The 20161-nt window shown below is 31.4% G+C and overlaps 2 protein-coding genes across 2 annotated transcripts; one reads left to right on the top strand and one right to left on the bottom strand.

The window, feature by feature from the left end:
* Window positions 1–1232: 1232 nt before the first annotated feature.
* On the bottom strand, window positions 1233–5336 carry LOC110611186 (LRR receptor-like serine/threonine-protein kinase RGI1). Its single transcript, XM_021751350.2, has 2 exons — window positions 2149–5336; window positions 1233–2021 (listed from the first exon to the last, which is right to left on the bottom strand). Exons 1-2 carry the CDS (start codon window positions 5057–5059, stop codon window positions 1501–1503), a joined length of 3432 nt encoding a protein of 1143 aa, XP_021607042.1. The 5' UTR covers window positions 5060–5336; the 3' UTR covers window positions 1233–1500.
* An 11450-nt stretch (window positions 5337–16786) lies between these two features.
* LOC110610489 (inosine triphosphate pyrophosphatase) lies at window positions 16787–19669 on the top strand. The gene is made up of 9 exons (XM_021750423.2): window positions 16787–17099; window positions 17196–17260; window positions 17372–17435; window positions 17536–17545; window positions 18461–18492; window positions 18586–18698; window positions 18824–18900; window positions 19007–19206; window positions 19348–19669. Exons 1-9 carry the CDS (start codon window positions 16961–16963, stop codon window positions 19425–19427), a joined length of 780 nt encoding a protein of 259 aa, XP_021606115.1. The 5' UTR covers window positions 16787–16960; the 3' UTR covers window positions 19428–19669.
* The last annotated feature ends 492 nt before the right edge of the window (window positions 19670–20161 follow it).

Here is a 20161-nt window from a genome sequence, read left to right as displayed (position 1 = left end):
ATTTATTTATTTTTTATTTTTTATAATCACATGTATAATCCTTTGCACTAAATCTAAGTATCAAGCAACACCCAAAAGGGATACACAGAGTGAGAGAGACTGTACATGGAATTGCTACACCATTTGAGGCTAATTTGCTTGTAGAAGACTTTAAAGCAAGGCAGAATTTGTTAATCAGGCCCTTCTCAGTTATTTCTTCATCAAGGTTATTATGCTATTAATGGGATCTTAACATCCCCTTAGCCTTAGCTATACAGCACTGTACTTCATTTGCAACAGTTGACAGAGCATGACTTACACTGTTATGTACTGAAACATGGAGTTGCATGAACCCAAAAAGGCAAATTTACTGTACAAAGGACCCTTTCCCCCAAAACATCTGCTTCTGCATTTGATATAGGTTGTTGAATTATTAATTGTGTAGTGGGGCTGATAGCTTTGAAGATAGATTGCTTTTGTGAATAGATTCACATGTTTCTCAAGAAGTGGTAATACTGCCGTTTTTGCCTAATATATAATACAACAGTCTCTGGAAAATTGTCCTGGCAGTCAGTATCATCAAAAGATAAAAGGGCAAGTTTCAGAAAATGAACAATCCATAAAAATTGCAAATTAATGATTTGCTTTTTTAGACCATTTGCCTCTTGTATATTAATGAAAGTGGGTCCATCTGAAGTGAAGTGAAGACTGTGTTGAGTTACTGGAGCTTTGTCTTGTTGTTTTAGTTTCATCCATCTTAGCTTCAATGAGTGATGAACAACTCGAAATCAAATCAATCATCCATCACCCACAGAAACAAGGACCAATTATTAGGCCATACATTGACCCTCTAACATTCATAATCCTTTGTAAAAGACAGATGCAAAAAACAATTTTTTTATGATGAAACAGTGCTTTTTTAGCAGAAAGTAGCACAGCAGTCTAAGAAACTTTGGAAAAGGTACTCTGAATTGCAATTTAGGAATCAAGTCTCTCATGCTGATTACCCAACTAAGGAATTGGGAAAAGTGAAAACACTCATGATCATGTAAGGGAATCAGCGACCCAACTCATCATCATGGGTCCCTCTGAAGTAGAGTTTTGAGGTCAATTCAATGACTTGATCTTTCGATATGGCTGGTTCTCATGGAATAAACTTTTGGTGAACTTTTACTAGATTGTTTCTTTCTATCCATACCTAAGAATTGCCATCATTTGATCTATGTGCTCAGTGGACTACAGTGAACCAAATCCAGTACCTGCTAATAATTTGCTTAACTGAATCTGTTTGATGATAAGCCTAAACAAAAACAAGTCTTCAAGGAAATGAAGTGCTTGGTTCTTATAGGCTATAATTTGCAAATTGAAATTTGGAAGATATTGGCTCTTTTTCTTGTTTTGCATTTGGGCATAACAAACATATCAACCTTTAATTACTTTACATTGAAAAGAACAAAGGGTTACCAAACATACAAGAAAGCAAGCTTCTCCTCTATATGACTGTGCAACAACTAGAATTTTTCACTTGAAAGTCACTTTGGCATTGGAGGAAGATGAGTAAAGTAATGAGGAAGCAGAGAAGCTTGAGTTATTGCTTTTTGGATATAATAAACTTTGCATTGATGGCTTTGATGATGAAGTTGCTGGGACTGCACTGCTTGAGCTCTTGTTTTCTGCATCAGTTGCTGGTGATCCTTTAAGGAGCATATCTACTTTTGCATACTCCTCTCTTTCATGTTTGATCTCCTTAAACATTGCAGCCACATCTTTCATGGTAGGCCTTTCATCAGGGGAGGAATTTACACACAATAATGCTATACCTAATGCTTGCATCATCTCATCTATTTCAGATTCGGGTCGAGATAAGAAGCAAGGGTCTAGCACTTCAATTGCTCCTCTCTTCTGTCTAACCCAATCTACTACATGCAGTCCTTCTGGTATTGTTGGATCAATTGGTTGCTTTCCTGTCAAGACTTCTAATACCACTACGCCATAGCTATAAACATCGCTCTTCTCTGTGATCTTCATCATATAGCCATATTCTGAGCAGAACATTAAAGTATTATGCTTAGCTAAGAGCTATGATCATAAATTATCAATGAATGTAAAATGTCTATGCAGACCACAAAACTATAGACATGAAAAAGCAATAAAATACTGAGCACTTACCAGGAGCAATATATCCATAAGAGCCTGCAACTGTATTGGAGGACCGAGCAAAATCGCCATCATCAACAAGCTTGGCAAGGCCAAAATCTGCAATATAAGGCTCGAATTCAAGGCCAATGAGGATGTTATTGGCTTTGATATCCCTGTGAACGATTGGAGGAACACAATCATGGTGCAAATAAGCCAGGCCTTCTGCTGCTCCCAACAAAATTTGGTACCTAAGATCCCATTCCAATGCATTTCCTGTTCTTTCATGAAGGAGACTGCCAAGGCTTCCATTAGGCATGTAGTCATACATCAGCAACCTTGTATTTCGATTCCAACAACAACCCAAGAACCTAACTATGTTCTTGTGCCGTATGGAGCCAAGTGTTTTTACTTCTGCTGAGAAGGAATCACGAAAGCCACTTTTTTCGTCGGTGCATCCATCGGCTGCAGCCATTGTAGTTGGCCAGAGCTTCTTCACAGCAATGACTTCACCATTATCCATATCAGCACGATAAACAATACCAGAACACCCTTTTCCAATTACATTGGCATCCACCAGGCATCTCAGTACTTGATCTACAGAGAAATTCAACTTCTGGAATGGAGTGAATTGCCAGGGCCATGAGTCTCCCAACTCAGACTCATCATCTCCTCTAATTGTTCTTCTTGCACGAATAATAGCAATTGTTCCCATAATCACCATTGCTATTGTCAATGTGATCAACAAAGCAATTGCCAGCTTAAGCTTTCGTGACTGCCTTATGTCATCTCCATTCATTGGCAGTCCTGTCCTGCCTACATCACTCAAGAAACAGGAGTCCTTGATTAAAGAACAAAGGCCTTGGTTACCAGCCAAGTCCGTTGGTGATATCTGTCTAAACAGCTTATTATCAGGAAGATAGCCAGTGAAGTTATTGTAAGATATGTTAAGAGAAACAAGGTTGTCAAGACCTGCAAGCTGACTTAAATTTCCCTCAAGCTTATTGTGTGAAAGGTCTAATATTGAAAGCTTAGTGAGTGCAGATATCTGAGGTGGAATTGGCCCTGTAAGTCCATTATAACTGAGATTGAGAGCAATTTCAAGGGCTTCTATTCGACCTAATTCCATTGGGATGCTGCCAATGAGCTCATTGCTGCTAAGGTCAAGCAATTGAAGGCTTGAGCAGAGGCCAAGTGATGAAGGTATTGATCCAGAGAATGAATTTCTGCTAAGAATTAGCTTGTTAAGTGAAATAAGACGACCCAAGCTAGCTGGTATTTGACCATCAAATTGATTAACTGAGACATCTAGGACCTGAAGCCCACTTAGAGATGACAATGAGTTTGGCAGGGAACCCTGTATAGTGTTGTTGCTAAGGTCTATCATTTGCAATTCTGTGCAACTTCCTATCTCATCAGGGACCGACCCATAAAGGCGATTGCTAGAGAGATCAAGAAAGTTCAAGTTCCTGAGACCCCCAATTTCTTTAGGAATGCCACCAGAAATCCTGTTGTCACCAAGTCTTAGCCGCACAAGAGAGCTGCAGGTACCAATATCTGGTGGTATAGAACCAGAAATTTCATTAGATATTAAGAGAAGCTTCGTGAGGTTTTGGAGCTGAAACAAGCCTGGAGGGATGCTTCCTGTGAGAGAATTGTGAGACAAATCTAGTGCTTGAAGGCTACTGCATTTAGCCAAACTAGAAGGAATGCTTCCTTCCAGCTGGTTTTGCCAGGCAAAGAAAACAGTGAGCTTTGATAAATTTCCAAGCTCAGGTGGGATTAAACCTGAGATCTGATTTGTGTCCAGTTGCAATTGCAGAAGATTTGAAGTATTGGAAAGACTAGATGGTATTGTACCAGACACATTATTATTACTAATCATAAACTCTTCAAGCTCCAAGAGGCCTCCTATAGAAGAAGGTATTGTCCCAGACAGAGAATTTAAAGAGAGATCAATCATTTTCAAGCTGATACAGTTGCCAATCTCTTCCGGGATGACTCCAACAAGACTATTTTGCCATAGCAACAGTTGCTCAAGCTTTTTAAGCTTGCCAATCTCCGGTGGAATTGATCCAGAGAGACTGTTTTCATAAAGAAACAAGTAGACAAGCTCAGAGCAGTTACCTATATCTGGTGGAATCTCACCAGAGAGCATTGTTGTATAAATGGACAACGTTTGCAGCTTACTTAGCTTGCCCAATGAAACAGGCAAAGAACCTGAAATTCTTGTATCAGCCAACCCCAAAACAGTCAAGTTGCTGCAATCGCCAAGCTCATCTGGAATTTTGCCAATAATGTCTTTGTTCCCTCCGGCTCTAAGAACCTCAAGACTGGACAATTTCCCTAGCTCGGTTGGGATATAACCACTTAAGCGATTATCAAAAAGAAGCAGATTCTTGAGTCTACTGCAGTTGCTTAGCTCAACTGGCATTTTCCCAGTTAGCTGATTAGAGTTCAAAATCAAGTCCTCAAGTTTTCGAAGCCGGCCAATGCTCCCAGGAATTATGCCAACAAGACTATTAGAGCTGAGGTCAATGGACGTGAGTGAAACACAATCACCAATATCAAGTGGGATGGTTCCAGTGATATTGGCATCAGAAATGACAAGTTCACTTAGAAAACGAAACGAAGACAGATTGAATGGTAACGGAAGCTGAAGAGGAACAGATTGGATGTTTATTTCAGTGACAAAACCTTGAGAAGAGCATGTTATGGAGGTCCAGTTGCATGGCGTAGAATCAAGATTGTTCCAGTTAGAGAAGAAAGAGGGTGGAGAAGAAGAAGAATGTAGCCAAGAGAAAAGAATGGAGGCTTCATGGCTTGGTGAAGCCAAAGAAGTTGATAGAAGAGTTGGGAGAAGAGTAAGGATAAAGAATGATAAGGAAGAAGGAGAAGGAAGAAAGGAAGAGAAGAGGATTTGCCTCGAGCTGGGCATCGACATTTGCCTCAATTTCCAAAACTTTCTTCTCGGATTTGCATCATTGGCTTTGCTGCTTCTTCTCGTTTTCTGTCTCTCTCTAAAAACTATATGTCTTGCTTGCTTTGAACTCAAACTCAAAACAGGAGTAGTGTTTAGTATAGTGTTCAGGACCTCGCCTAGTAATACGAAGCAGACCACAAACACAACCAAAAGAAGTAATACAATAAGATAAAGAAATTTAACCCAAAAATAAATAAATAAATAAAACAATGCCTAGAGATCAACAAACTGCACCACACCACCTCCGCCACCACCCCACACCTCTCATAGGATCCTCTCTCTCTCTCTCTCTTGCTCTGATACGTATAAAATAATGGACGGGGTTGCCAGGTGGGTTCACGCGCAGGGAAGAGAGCCACCACCATATGGACACATGAGTTCTTTATATCTTTTCTTTACAAGCACAGGATTCTTTAATTTGGTGGCTTAGCCGAAAATCAGGCTGATTTTATTTATATACACCCTTGTGAACATCAAACAGCGATTAGCTCATAACCCATAAATGGAAAACACAAAATCTTCAATCCAGTGAAATATTAGAATCATCTTTTCAACTATAAAATAAAATTTACAAGTTTGAAACAAATCAATTATATCAATTCTTATTTTAAGATTATATATGAAGTTGTATGCACGTGGCATATCTAGAGAGAAATTGCTTTTATTGTAATAAGTTGACAGCTTTTATTTTTAATAATTTATTAGCTAAATTGTACTTTAATTTGAATTCCGCGACAAGCGAATTTAACTTTTTTTTTTTAATAAAGGTTGCTATTTTTTATATTAGCTTTATGTTTGTGAGTTTCGTTCTTTTTACTCTAAAATTATTTTAAGTTTTTTCACTCTATATTTTGAGTATTAGATTATGCGAGGATCTATTTGTCCAAAATTAGAGTAAACCTAATACGTTAAGTTTTTTCTGAATATTTTTAATAAAACGTAATTAATGAAATTTCAGAAAAAATGAATTGAGTTTACTTAATCTAATTTGATCCAATAATTAAATACCTAATTTAATTTTCATTCTCTCAATTACCTACTTAAAATTAATATATGAGTTTTAGATGTCTTTGGGAATTATATAGCAAGTTAGACTTTTGAATTGAAAATTCCTCCAAGCAAAATTGGAGTATATAATTGCCTTATTAAGCATTGACACGTGAGAGGATTAATTCAAGAAATTAATTTATTCAATTAACTACCATATTAATAAGAATATCGTTATTTAATAAATTAGTAATTTTAAAATTACAGACATAAAAAAATACGTTGGGCTATATTTAATAACGATACTTTTTAATAACAAACGGAGCATGAAAATGTTAAAATCTTCTTATTTTTATTTAAGTGAAAGAGATTTTTAATGATAAACAGAATATGAAAATGTTAAAATCTTCTTATTTTTAGATGAAATCGCATTATCCATTTATTAAATTTTATCAAGATTTTAGATGATTATTTCTTATTTATTTTAAGGATTGTTTATATAATATTAAAAAGTCATAAATAAATTAACATATTTTTTAAAAATTTGAATCCGTTGCTAATGAAACATGTTGATAAAATCTCATGGTAATTTAAAAGATTTTTGTATAATATTATTATTTCCCTCATTTTCCGATTAAATTCAACTTGTTAAAGTATTTTTTTAATTTAAAAAGGAAAAACAGAAAAGGTAAAATAATCATGGAGCAATATCTATTAAAATAGTACGATTGAAATTTCGTTTGAACTGCTATGTAATTGAAATTTATTAATTAAAGTATCAGAAGTGTCCTTTAAAATACTATTAAAACAACTCCACCATGCAATATTTAATACCAATATCGCACAATAGAGTTCAAAATTATTACTAACAGTATTATTAGACCATCTCTGATTGCATTCGAAGTTAAACAGTAATACTCAATATGATGGCATAGAATGACTTTCTCCTGAAGCTAAGAAACATATTGACATGATTTATGATAAATGTGCATCCAAATTTTTACAGGTATTAAACCCTAATTAGGAGAGTAGGAGGTTTAGGGTTTAGCATTTGGATTAAAATTTTGAGCAGACAGAACATAAAAATAAAATGGAGGGGTTATGGGTATCTTCGAAGCAAGAGAATTAGGTACAAGTCACTGTTAGATCCAATGTTATAATATTTTAGTCAATACATGACAAAGCAAGCTCCAAAATTTCTCATAGGGCTCATCACTCCTCACACATTTCTTTATGTTTAGCTTCTGATCAAGGAGAGAATCACTGCTTTTAAATTTAATTCAACATGGGTGAGCATCTTCAATACTTGAGTTTACTATTTAAATAATAATAATAATAATAATAATAATAATAAAATATTGTATTATTATGAGAATTATATGGCAGTCAATAATGGAATTTAATTTTGATTGGATAGTCAAAACCATTTTAAATTATACTCATAACTTATTATAATACACGAAGACATAGGGCAACTAATTTTATATTTTATGATAAATTTGGACCGGATCTAATTTTTACTATCGATGTCTGACAAAGATCCACGATAATTTTTCAGAAAAAAAATTTTAAAACGCACGACTTTCAAAAATGTGATGAGAATCACATGCCTATAACAAAATTCGATATGAAAATTTTAATGTTTTAAGATTAATTTTATATTTTAATTATTATTTTTTTAATATTTTAGATATTTTTATAATTTTAAATATTAAAATTTTATTTTTATTATAAATACCATCACTTATATATTAGAAATTTAATTTTATACTTTTTAAAAAATTTCAATAAAATTATTCGTCTTCCAATTTATATTTTCTTTTATATCGTTTTAACCAAACAATATTAATTAAAATTTCTGATAGAGTTTAATTAGTTTTTTTATCAACACATATGCAGTAATTAAAAATAATTATAATATTAGAAGAAACTTATTTTTTAATAACTTCTAATGATTTAAAAAAAAAATCCAAAATTGATTTAAATTATGAAATAAGAAACTGATGAATAATAAATTGATGGCATGGAGCTCAATAATTGGTGGTCCCACAGAAAATAACAAACATATACTTACCTTCTCTAAGGCTAAACCCTTAACAAAACCCTTTTATGCTCAAAGAGTGCCCTATTAAGGCAAAAGCTAATTAGAGGCAAATCTAGATATTTGACCATAATGAAAGAGCTAGAGGGTAGCAATAGAAACCCTATGAAGTGAGAAAACAATGGAGTTTGATTGGCATTGAGTAGAGAAGAAAGAGCATATCCCCTTATTTTGAGACCATGTCACGTGAGGATGGGAATCCACTAATTGCTTTCACCAAACCCTCCTTTACATTGATTAGTATTCATTATTAAAATTAAAACTATTAATATTATGACCATAAAGCTTCCCCCAATTTCAAGGGTCGTGGCCTTGGGAATTTCAAGTTGGAATCTCTCCACGTGTTTTGTTGTCACAAAACCAAATCAGCTTACTCCACTACCGTTTCCCTTTTCAAAATTTAATAACCCATCTGGGTATGGGCTTGAAGTTACAGCCATACGATGGATCGAGAGTTCCTAATCAACGGTCAGTGGACCTCTTTATCCAACTAATGTTGGGAGTTGCTTTACTTTTGGGTAATCAACCACCAATTGAGCCCATTAGGCTTTTAAGTTTGCATATTGGTTGCCATTCATCCACCACCAATTACCCAATATGCAAGCCTGGCTCCATCTTCTTTTCCCATCATGTTTGAACCCATGCCCACTGAGTAAAATCCAATGATATTCAACACCGACCATGGTGGCCCGATGGTAAGCCCATTGTGTTGGATAGTTCCAATCCAAGTTTCATCCCTCCAAATATGAGGAAAATTCTACTTTCTTTGTGCGATGTTGATCGATTTGGATTTGTGAGATCGCGACATTTCCAGATTCATCTCAAACTTGGTGGTAGATCTCTTAGTACGGATTGGTTAAATTATTTATATATATAATATATCGATATAATTTTAAAAATAAAACTATTTAAAAGTTTATTTCAAATTATCGAATTTAGATTAGTTGGATATTTTTTTAATCTAACTTAATTTTTAATTATAAATTTTTTTTTTTATCAATTCATTCAAAGTTGCATTATTTCAAAAGGCAATATACAATATAAAAATCTAAACTCAAACCTAGAAAATATTTCAGGATCCTCCCTCAATTTCCAAAGTCAGTACTTACGACAGTGATGCACCACCATCCATTAGTCACATTAAATCAGAGCAATTCTAAATCAGAAGACCATTTGCACCAATCTTTCAGAATCTTTAAGAAGTGACACATGCTGAAAAATCTAGGAATAAACTAAATTGTCTCGTATGAAATCAAAAACTACCAAATGCACAATAATATGAAGTGAGACAATAGGGATCATATTCATAGCAACAGCAGCTTCAGGTGTATATATCACCAGATATAGTGGTGGCAACCTTGAATTTCCATCATTATCGCATATGAAATCTCATAAAGAGAAAGCATAGTCTTAAATTGAAAATCACTAGTAAAACATAACAAAAACTCTCTCAATAACTGAGCATTATGATCTAAAAAAAAAAAAAAAGAAAAGGATCAAAGATTATCCACACTGGTGAAGCGAGAGAGCAAACTCCATTAGAGGAAGAAAAAAAAAGAGAAAAAACTTTATCTCAAGGCAAACAAATCATGAAATAACAACAAAAATACAAAAGAAAACACTCCATATAGTTGAAAGAAAATTTTTCTCCTTTCCTTATCTCTCTTTTTCGTGGTAGAGTTGTTAAATTTGAATTATATTTAACTCATATTAAAAGTTAACTTAAGAAGAAAAAGTATTCAAAATCTTTATAAGTGACATATGATCTCTATCCTAAACTAAACTAATGTAGGATTCAATAAAGGTCATCCTCATTTTCTGTACACATTTAACTTATTGGAAAAATGGTTGACACTAGACAATAGCCAAAATTTTATAATTATTGAAATTGTAAATTTAAGAATTTTAAAATTTTTAATATTATAAAAAGTGATGCTATGGGATCTAATAAATAGTAGGCTCAAGGTGTATTTTTGTAAACTTAGTTTGGTTTATCTCTCCTTTGTTTTTTTTTTTATTTTTTTCTCTTTTTCTTATTGACGTTCATTGACGTGTAATCACCATCCTATGTTTGTACCGTCCTACCATAGTCACGTTAACTGAGCTCTTGATAAGTGAGACTAAGAAATGCATAACCGTGCTCAAATGAATTGATAATGTGATCAATATCATTTGGTTTTATCAGTCTACTTAAAGATAAAAAAATTATAAGTTTAAACATTATAAGTTTGACATTGAGTATGACTTATGTTCAATTTAGATATCGTGTGACAAATGGATTAATATATGTTCTATTTATTAAGTTTTATCAGACTATTGATCTTCATATTAATTAAGTAGTTATAATGGCTGCTTATGATTTATAGGTCTTATTGGATTAGGTCTATTACCAATTAATGTGAGCATATTGGATCAAATACAAAAAAACATCATTGATGTTCTATGTCATATTAATAAACTCAAAACCCGTTAGTATAATTAATAATAATATTAATAAATATATTATTATTAATATTAATTGTTTGTTGTTATCATAAAATAATAATATTTAAAAGATCTGCAGTCTATTTGTAACTGTTACGTATAAAATATTTTTTCGTTTTCTTTTGAAAATGACTTATCGCATAGATATATTAGTATATGTGATACTGTGATGATTGCATTGAGCATCACTCTTTTACAAAAAAAAAATATGGAAAAATGAAAAAATTAAGAAAAAATGAGTGAATATAAAACACTTTCTTTGAGTTGCATGAGCAGGTTTTTTTTTGTATCGTTTTGTGGATTGCAAATTTGGAGCACATAGCTAATCCATCCGTTCAAAGAGTTAGCACTCCAAACGGAAACGTTTGTTTGGATACCATTGAGGATTTTCGTTTCAGAAGCAACACTATCAGTTCGGAACAGTTTCTTTCCTCAAGTCTAAAAGATTAGTCTCTTTATCCTTTCTTTCGAATTAAACGAAGCATTCAGATCCTAAAATGGGAAACAAGTTTTTTTCTTTACTGCGTAATTTTTAGTTGCAATTATCTCTGGCCTTCCTTATATTCCCATCGTCAGATAGTGATTTAATTCCATCTGGCGCTATGTGGATATGATTCTGGTCGTCACGAGGTTTGTTATCTCACGGGACCAGATGGATAAACATGGTCGAGCCTCCCATGAATAGGCTCAAGCCCAATCCGACTTGCCAAAATAAAGTTTCGGCTTATACGTGAGGCAGACCTAATTTTTGGGTTTTAATAAAGTTGAGATTTGACCTTTTCAATACGGGTCCAGTCTGAGCTGGGGTGTCCAGGACTGATTATCATCAAAAAGAATTTAAAATTAAGTGTAAGTTATTTTATAAAATAAGAATTCAGTTGTAAAATTTAAAAAATATTTTGGTAAAGTTTACATTTAATATAATTAGAAAGTGATCTTTATAATAAAAAAGGAGTTAAATGGTAAAACATTATGCCATGTGATATATTTTTTAAGCATTTTAATTAAATTTCTTACTTTTCGTTGATTTATTCAAGGCCCATGTATTATATACAGAGAGAAAGTGACTACCTAAATAGTAGCAAAACAACATTAAAAATGAACCATATACGTTAGGGAAATAAGTCTCGATAAGAAAAAAAAATATATGAAAAAATCATTATTTTTTTAATGTACATAATTAAATTAAGTTCTATTAAGAATTGATAACATATGAAGCATAAGTCCTATTTAGATTAAAATACGTGTCCCAATCCTTTAGCTCTAAATCGAGACTCTCTTATAACTCTGGTCGGACACGCTAGGACACGATCTACTGAAAGCTTGATCGAAGACCTACTCTTTCGAGGCATTTAATTCATTAGCCGAGAGTTTGGCCTTCTTCCCTTACGGTTGTACAGAGTTTTTAAATGCAAATGCATTAGTAGTACTGACATAGTGTGCCCGTCAAGAGAAGCATGAATTTAGTCGGCTTAGTATTTATTAGTCAACTATCTATCATTAATGAGTCGTCAAAAAATATATCAAAAGTGTTCTTGTCTTATTCAAAAAGACGTGTTAGAGGAGTACTATATAAGACTGCGGATATATATATACCCTGTCAGACCAAAATTAATCATCTCTTTTTCATCTCTCTTAAATTCCACTTTGCGGCCTAAAAATCTTAACCTTTCCAAACGTAATATCCAACTCTATTATCCTCATTTATTATCCTCATTTACTATCTTCATTTATTAATTTTCGTATCAAGCTCAATTTATTGATTTTTTCTAGAATCAAACTACATGATCCGAAGTGTCACAATATTATTACCTTTTGGATCTCAACTTCAAAAAGATAAATTAAAAGAGATATCGTTTTTTAAATATTAACATTTGATATACACCTGTTTTAGCATTGCATTAAACATGTCATAATATAAAAATTACATTCACTGTGTCCTTGACCTCCCGCATGTTACGGTCCTAATAATGAAAAGAGAAAAAAGTGTAAAATATGAAAAAAACATTCGCTTTTTTTTTAGTATTTTTTTGGTATTATAACTATTGAATTTAAAAGTTTTATCAAAGATAAATTAAAGGGAGAGAAAATATTAAAATTGATATACATATATGAAAATGTAGTCGCTATGTCCTTGATTCGTCACATTGACTTGTATTTTTCGGTTTCTAATTAATGTTATTTTTTATTCTTTTTTCTTTTTAAATTTCTTAAATTATTTAAGGATTTAATTAAATTTATATACTATTTAATACAAAATTAAATTTATCTTTTATGAGAAAGAAATATTTATACAATATTATATTAACTATTTCATCATAAAAATTTGTATAATCAAATAAAAGCTATATATATCCATTACAATCATATTTGATTTTAAGTAGAATTTATCATTTAGCTTAACTAATAAATAGGTTTACATGATTTTCTCCTTTAATATTGTAATTTCATTATGTAGTGAGTTTTACGAATCTAATGGATCACAAACTTCTCAAATTCAAACTTTTATTTTTTTTTAATTAGAAATTAATATTTTTAGTACTAAAGTAAAATCCGCTCAATAATCTATTAAATTAGATAAATATTTAATGCGTCGAAGAAGTTATTTTTTAAGTGTGCTTAGTTAGAATCTCTAAGAGGTGCAAATGGTTTGGATTTGCATGATCAGATTAAATGATCAAATGCTTATCATGATATTAAAAATTTGAATTGTTAATACTGATGCAACTCTAATTTTTTATATTATGAACACAAGTATTATGGTTCAAAGAGATCTGACTAATATGACTCACTTGATTAACAAATAACAATTCTCACTCTAATACTGGCTAGAATTTGAATCCATGATATTGATTCTTATATTAGAAATTATAAGATAAAAAAAAATAAAAAATAAATATGAAGGAGGAAAGATGAGTTTCAATTTAGAATATGATAGGGAGAAAAATAAAGTGTCAATCTAGCTTTTTAGGGGGAAATTAATTAAATTTCATAAAGGCTTCAGCTTCCAACTTCGGAGCTAAGTTGAGGCATTGATGAAAATTAGTACAAGAAAAAGGGACTCTTGCGTTTTGGAAGAATCATTACAAATGTGATGACTTTTGGAAATGAGCTAACAACTTTTTAATATCATTTTTTTTTACCATGCAATTGATATATTGCATTAGAAAGTCCTGTGAGTTACAACAAAAGAAAATATAAACATGAATTTAAACAACACTTTCTCAATCCAAACTAAATTAATTGACGACTCTACTAAAAAAAATTCAATCCAAAAAGATCTGATACAGCTGATTCACATTCAATTAAAAAAGTGTTGGAACAGAAAAAACATCTAGATAAATTTACACCGGCTCTACTAAAAAAAATCCAATCCAAAAAGATCCGATACTGTTGATCCACAATCCAATCTAAAAAAGTGTTGGAGCAGGAAAGACATCTAGATAAATTTACACCGCCCATTGACACTGTTAGAACAATAGCACCGAAGACGACGACCAAATAAATGTCAGTGACAAAAAAGCATGCATATTTAGTAAAAGTAAAAGACAATAAGAAGCATAAATAAAATAGAGTTACCAAAAAAACTGAAAAGGTCAGACGCTGTCCGCAAATTACCGCCATCATCACTATCCAAATGTAAACCACCACCATCCGGAAACATACCACTACCACCCACCACCTACAATCACCTACAATCAATAAGGCTATTCACACTCATTCGAGATCAACAATCAAAAAGTGAAATCGGCTCATAGCGTTTTCAGTTTGTAATAGCCACTGAGCTATCCAAAAGGAGCCGCAATAAATTTTTACGTTAATATATCATCGACTCACCTCCGATCTAAACTTTTTAATATTATTCATATTCTATAAAAATGAAATTATTTATTTTTTTATGAATACCAAATTATAAAATTAATTTATTTTTGAAACAATGTTGTATTTATTAGTTTTCTAATATATTCATATTTAATATAAATTGAAAAATTAAATTTTGAAAAAATTATTATTTTAACTATATGCATTATATTTTATTAATTTATTCGTCTATTTCCATAGGATGGTTAAAAGTATATATATATATATGGCCCTAAATTCGTAGTCAAAATTTCGGTCCTGAAGACAAAATAATTCATTGTTCCTTCATAGACGAACATGTTGAGCAAAGTTTGCCCTTGGATTTTGGACAACAAAGTCATTGAGATTTTGTAATTTAGTAACTTTTTATTAATATTTTATATATTTTTTTTTATGATGATTTGAATATTATAGAACGAAGACCTGAATCTTTTCTTTCATTTATTTATATTTTCAAATGAAATAATCTCATTAGCCCATGCACTTCTGATTAAAGGTGAGCTATTACAGTTATTTAGATTTTATCTCATAAAATCAAAATAATTATTGAGATCTTTAAATTTGAGTAAAGTTTAATTCATCTCAATATTTAATTAAAAAAAAAATTTCGAAATTTTCATAAGACTACGTTATTTATATTTCAAATTGATATAAGATCAAATATACTTTTTTCACATTCTGAATTACAAAAATTATAGTATATTTATGAAAGATCTAATATCGATGCGAAACTTTAATATTATATTAAATTTAGATCAGATGTAACTCAATTTAAAAATTAATTTAGAAGAGTATTTAAAATTATTATAAGGAATATGTTACTCGTTTTCAAATCGATAAAAGTTTATTATATAATTGCTAAATTTTATTCGAGAAATTAATTTTTAAAAATTAATTTTAATTTAATAAATTTTACTCCATTTATAGCTGTAAAAATAAAAAAAGAAAAGTACATTTTGTAAATATTATTTTAATACTATCTATTAATCTACCAATTTAAAAAAAGGAAATAATTAAAAAAATAAAAAAAAACAATGAGATCGGTTTAGAAATTTAAAAATAGTTCTTTTGTTTAATATAAATAATAATAATAATAAAAATTGGAAAAAAAAGAAGCAATATGTCTTAATTTTTTTAAATCAAGATATAATTTTGAGTAAAATAATTTTTATAAAATAATAAGTAAAAACAAATTTCCTCCACCTGGACCACTCAAAATTTTCCTCACTCACAAGTATATTTTTTTTAATTAAAAAAAATTTATAATATTGTTTTTCAGAGAAAATTTATAATATAATACACAGGTTAATTGAATAAAAGATAAAATTTGCCCTTAAAAATTCTACCTGAGATAGAAGTACGAAATTATTGATGATTATAGTAAACAGTATAATTTCATAATATCGATTGATAAAGCTAAGGAATTAAAATCGTGATTAAAACTCCAATTTATTTGTGCACAATAATTTATATTTAGAAAAAAATATTTTATTATTTAATTTTAATTAAAAAATAAAATATATTAATAAATTTATAGACAAAAGAATTAATTTAAAATTGTTCAAAAATAAAAAAATGACTTTTGTGATAAAAATTTTTTTATTGATTAAATTTTTTTTAAATACTTTAATATTAAAAAACATAAAAAGTATTTTTCAAAAAATATTTTTCATGAGGCTAAATCTCGTAATTTTCTTTTCAAAAATTAAGACTGTAATTATGCTGAAAAGTGGGACCCACGTGAGAAGGTAAATGGGGGGAGAATAAATAAAAGGGCAGTGAGTGATGGGAATTCAATCGTATTGCCTTGTCTGGCTCCACATCCACTGACCCCCAAACCATACCCATTTACTATTTATTTATTTAATTTATTTCGTGCCTGTCCTTTCCGCTTCTTCTCCTTCCACTGCTTCACAAAAGTTGACCTACTCATTTACGCTTATGCCCCTACTTCTATATTCCACTTCTTTTTCACGTCTGCTGGCTGCGATATGATAATTTATTTATTTTCATTTAATATAAATTAAAAGATAAAATTTATTGATTACAAAAGGATTTTATTAAAATAATAATCTAAATGAAAGAGAGTATAACTGAAAAATAACATTTATTGATTTATTTTATATTATTTATTTATTTTTTAATAATTTAATGCGTACGAGGGACATTTTTGGTAAACGATAGCATAAAAATCCGTACTGTAACAAGCCTTATTCCATAGTAGGTATATAACGAGCAAGGCAACCAAACAGACATACATCGGTGTAGTGCAGGCACAATTTCTTCATTTTTACCTTTTCCTCGCGAATCAAAAGCTCTCTATAAGTATCTCTCTCATACTTGTAAACATAACGTTAACAAAGGAGAGGCAAAGGAAAAGAAAAAGAAAAGTGAAAGGGGAAGGAAAAGGAAAAGACGCGACCAAGAATATGGCAGCAGAGGCCGCAGAAGCAGCGAAAGTGGTGCTTACTCGGCCGGTGACTTTTGTCACCGGCAACGCTAAGAAGCTAGAGGAAGTCCGGGCCATTGTCGGACAATCTATTCCTTTACGATCTCTGAAAATTGATCGTACGTGCTTTTCTCTCTCTAAAACTTTCTCTGTCTCTCTCTCTCTCTCTCTCCATAAACTAATTAGGTTGTGCAATTTGCCTTGTGGTTTTACAGTCCCTGAGCTTCAAGGTGAACCAGAAGTGATCTCCAAGGAAAAAGCTCGTTTGGCCGCTGAAAAGGTATGTATCCTTGTCCGTACGTATGTAGTGTATTTCAATGATTATGCGCGTGTTTATTTTCATCTCTATTTGAGAGTGATGCTCATTTCTCTTGTTGACTGCAAATGGAAGGTGGAAGGTCCTGTGTTGGTGGAGGACACTTGTCTCTGCTACAATGCCCTCAAGGGTCTTCCAGGTACACTTAATTTTGACTTAGGTTATGAATATGCTATTTTCCTGCTTAAATTTGCAAATGTACTTCGTTTTTGTGCTGATCGATGATTATTTGTTTGCAGGGCCATACGTGTAAGTCGTTTATTATTATTATCTGTTTCTTCTGTTGGCGAGGTGAAATAATTATTAAATTTTCTGTAGGACATTTGTAATTGTTTTCATTTCTGCTTATTTGCTTTTGAATTTGTAGCTGTACATGTGGGAGGAATTTTGTGCTAAACTGATGAAAAATAAATTTAGTTACTTGATTTTACGTAGCAAATAAATACCGGGTCCAGTGATGGTGATACTTACCTTCGAATTTTTTCTAGTGTAGCTGTGTTTTCTAAATGTTTTAAATTGGAGTATTTATTTGTTCTTTGTTGTCACCGCTTCTTTGTCTTTTGATAAAATGCTGTTTCACATTGTGGTTTATTTCAAATGATTAAATGTATTATTTAGAGGAATTATATTTCTGCATGACAATAAAATCCCTCCTTTGGACGGAGTCATTAGTGTTTTTGCCATTAGAAATGTTATTTGATTTGGAAAGTTTTAGGGACTCAAGTACGTTGTAGTCAACCCTGGTTAAAAAGTGACATATTAAATTTTTGCTCAAGAATATTTCATGTTGTTCTGTTTCAACTCTGTTTTCTTTGCTTGACTTGCATAAAGACCAATGTAGCTTTGGTTGGCTGGTGGAACTTCTTACTCCATTAAAGCATACTTTGATCCAATCCTAAAATGCTCTATTTGAATGTCAGAACATTATATGTGATCAATTGATAGTTTTGAAAGATGTTGATGTAGTTTGACATAGCATTTACTATATAACTATTTGAATGTCAGAACATTATATGTGATCAATTGATAGTTTTGAAAGATGTTGATGTAGTTTGACATAGCATTTACTATATAACTATTTCTGACATGGCTTTACTTTCATTTTTTATTCTTTTAATTGAGATCAATAATTGACATGAATTTATATGGTCATTAAACATGCAGAAAGTGGCATTTGGACAAAACTGGTCTTGAAGGTTATACTTCTCCTATTGTTTTGTTTCTTGGACATTTTTAATTTTTGATTTTTTTTTCACGTCTTTTAACCATTTAGCTATGCCTTTTGTTAGGTTTGAATAACTTGCTGGCTGCTTATGAGGATAAATCAGCTTATGCATTGTGTACATTTTCATTCGCTCTTGATGCTGAATCTGAACCTGTCACATTTCTTGGGAAAACAATGGTACCTTTTAATGTGTTTTACAGTCCTAAATCAAATGATTTAATAATTCTTTAAATTATCACATTTGATATTCTGTTAAGTCTTTTGTTTTGGACTAACATTTGAGTTCTTGCTCTATTCTTTAGGGAAAAATAGTTCCTCCAAGGGGACCCAAGGATTTTGGATGGGATCCAGTTTTTCAACCTGATGGCTATGAACAAACGTAAGTTCCACTGATTTTCATCCACGTTCCTGCTGTTATGTCTTATCGCTTGAAACCCATAAATGCAAAGATTAAGCTTAAATTTGTATTTTCCTCTTCCATCTAGTTTTGCGGAGATGCCAAAGGAAGAAAAGAACACTATTTCTCATCGATACAGAGCTCTTTTATTGGTGAAGACCTACTTTGCTGAATCCGGGTTTGTGTTTGAGATTGATGACTCCAAGGAGAATGAGCAAAATGCATCTGACAAGATTAAGAAAGATTCTTCGGTTGAAAATGAGAATGATGGCGCTACACCTAACAAGAGTAATCTAGAGTTTTTTCTAACTCTTTTTTTTCTTCTTGAAAACAGAGTTTTTCTACATGTCCTAATATTGTTTGGTTTTGTAGTTAAATAAATGAGTGTGCAATTGAGCTTTGCTAACTTCTGTATTAATTGTTTCTCAGGGAAAAGGGAAGAAGAAGTAGTTTCAGAAACTACAGAAGAGAATGCATCTGCGAAAAAGACTAAGGTTAAAGAGAATTAGCCCTTATTTAGGGATTGGGAATCACCGAGGATCTTGGCATAAGTTTCTTACTTTTTTTGTTTGCGTACACAAAGACAATTACTTTTATCTGATCAAACTTGTTGGAGATTCACTATCTCCCGAATTCTAAATGAAGTTTTTTTGCATGTAGAAGCTATGAGTCATGGGAACGGTAGATTTACTCTATGTAATCAATATGAACCTTATGAAAATTATCGTATCTGCTATTAGTTTTTAGTTAATTTGGTCTCTTACATTACAACTCCATTTTTTGTCTAACGCAGTTGCAGCTGTTAATAAGTCTTTATTACGACTTCTTTTTTTTGTTCGTTTGAAAGTAAATAGTTTTGGTACAATTTGTTCTTCTGAACAGTGCAAATATAACATTGTTAGTGGACTTCTGGTTATAATGTTAGTTAGCCTTGTGATACTAAGTTATCTGTCTTACATCAGTTCTTTCAAAATTTTATTCTGGCGTAATAGTGAATTATGTTTACTCATGTTTATTGGACTTGTCTTTTTTATTTGTTTTCATTTTTTTTTGTTCATTTTAATTTAGAAGGTTTAATTTAAGTTGATTTTAGCCCAAAAATAAATGACTTGCTCTTTATTGTTAAGCTAAAACGAAGAAGTTCAAATAAAAAATTAAGAATTTTATCCTTATTTTTGAGATTAACAAAAATTTTTAAAATTTTAGTTGAGAACTTTATTTTTTTTCTATTATAAGTAAAATA

Source organism: Manihot esculenta, chromosome 3, assembly GCF_001659605.2.
Source record: "Manihot esculenta cultivar AM560-2 chromosome 3, M.esculenta_v8, whole genome shotgun sequence".
Lineage (NCBI taxonomy): Eukaryota > Viridiplantae > Streptophyta > Magnoliopsida > Malpighiales > Euphorbiaceae > Manihot > Manihot esculenta.
This window is presented reverse-complemented; position numbering and strand designations above follow the sequence as displayed.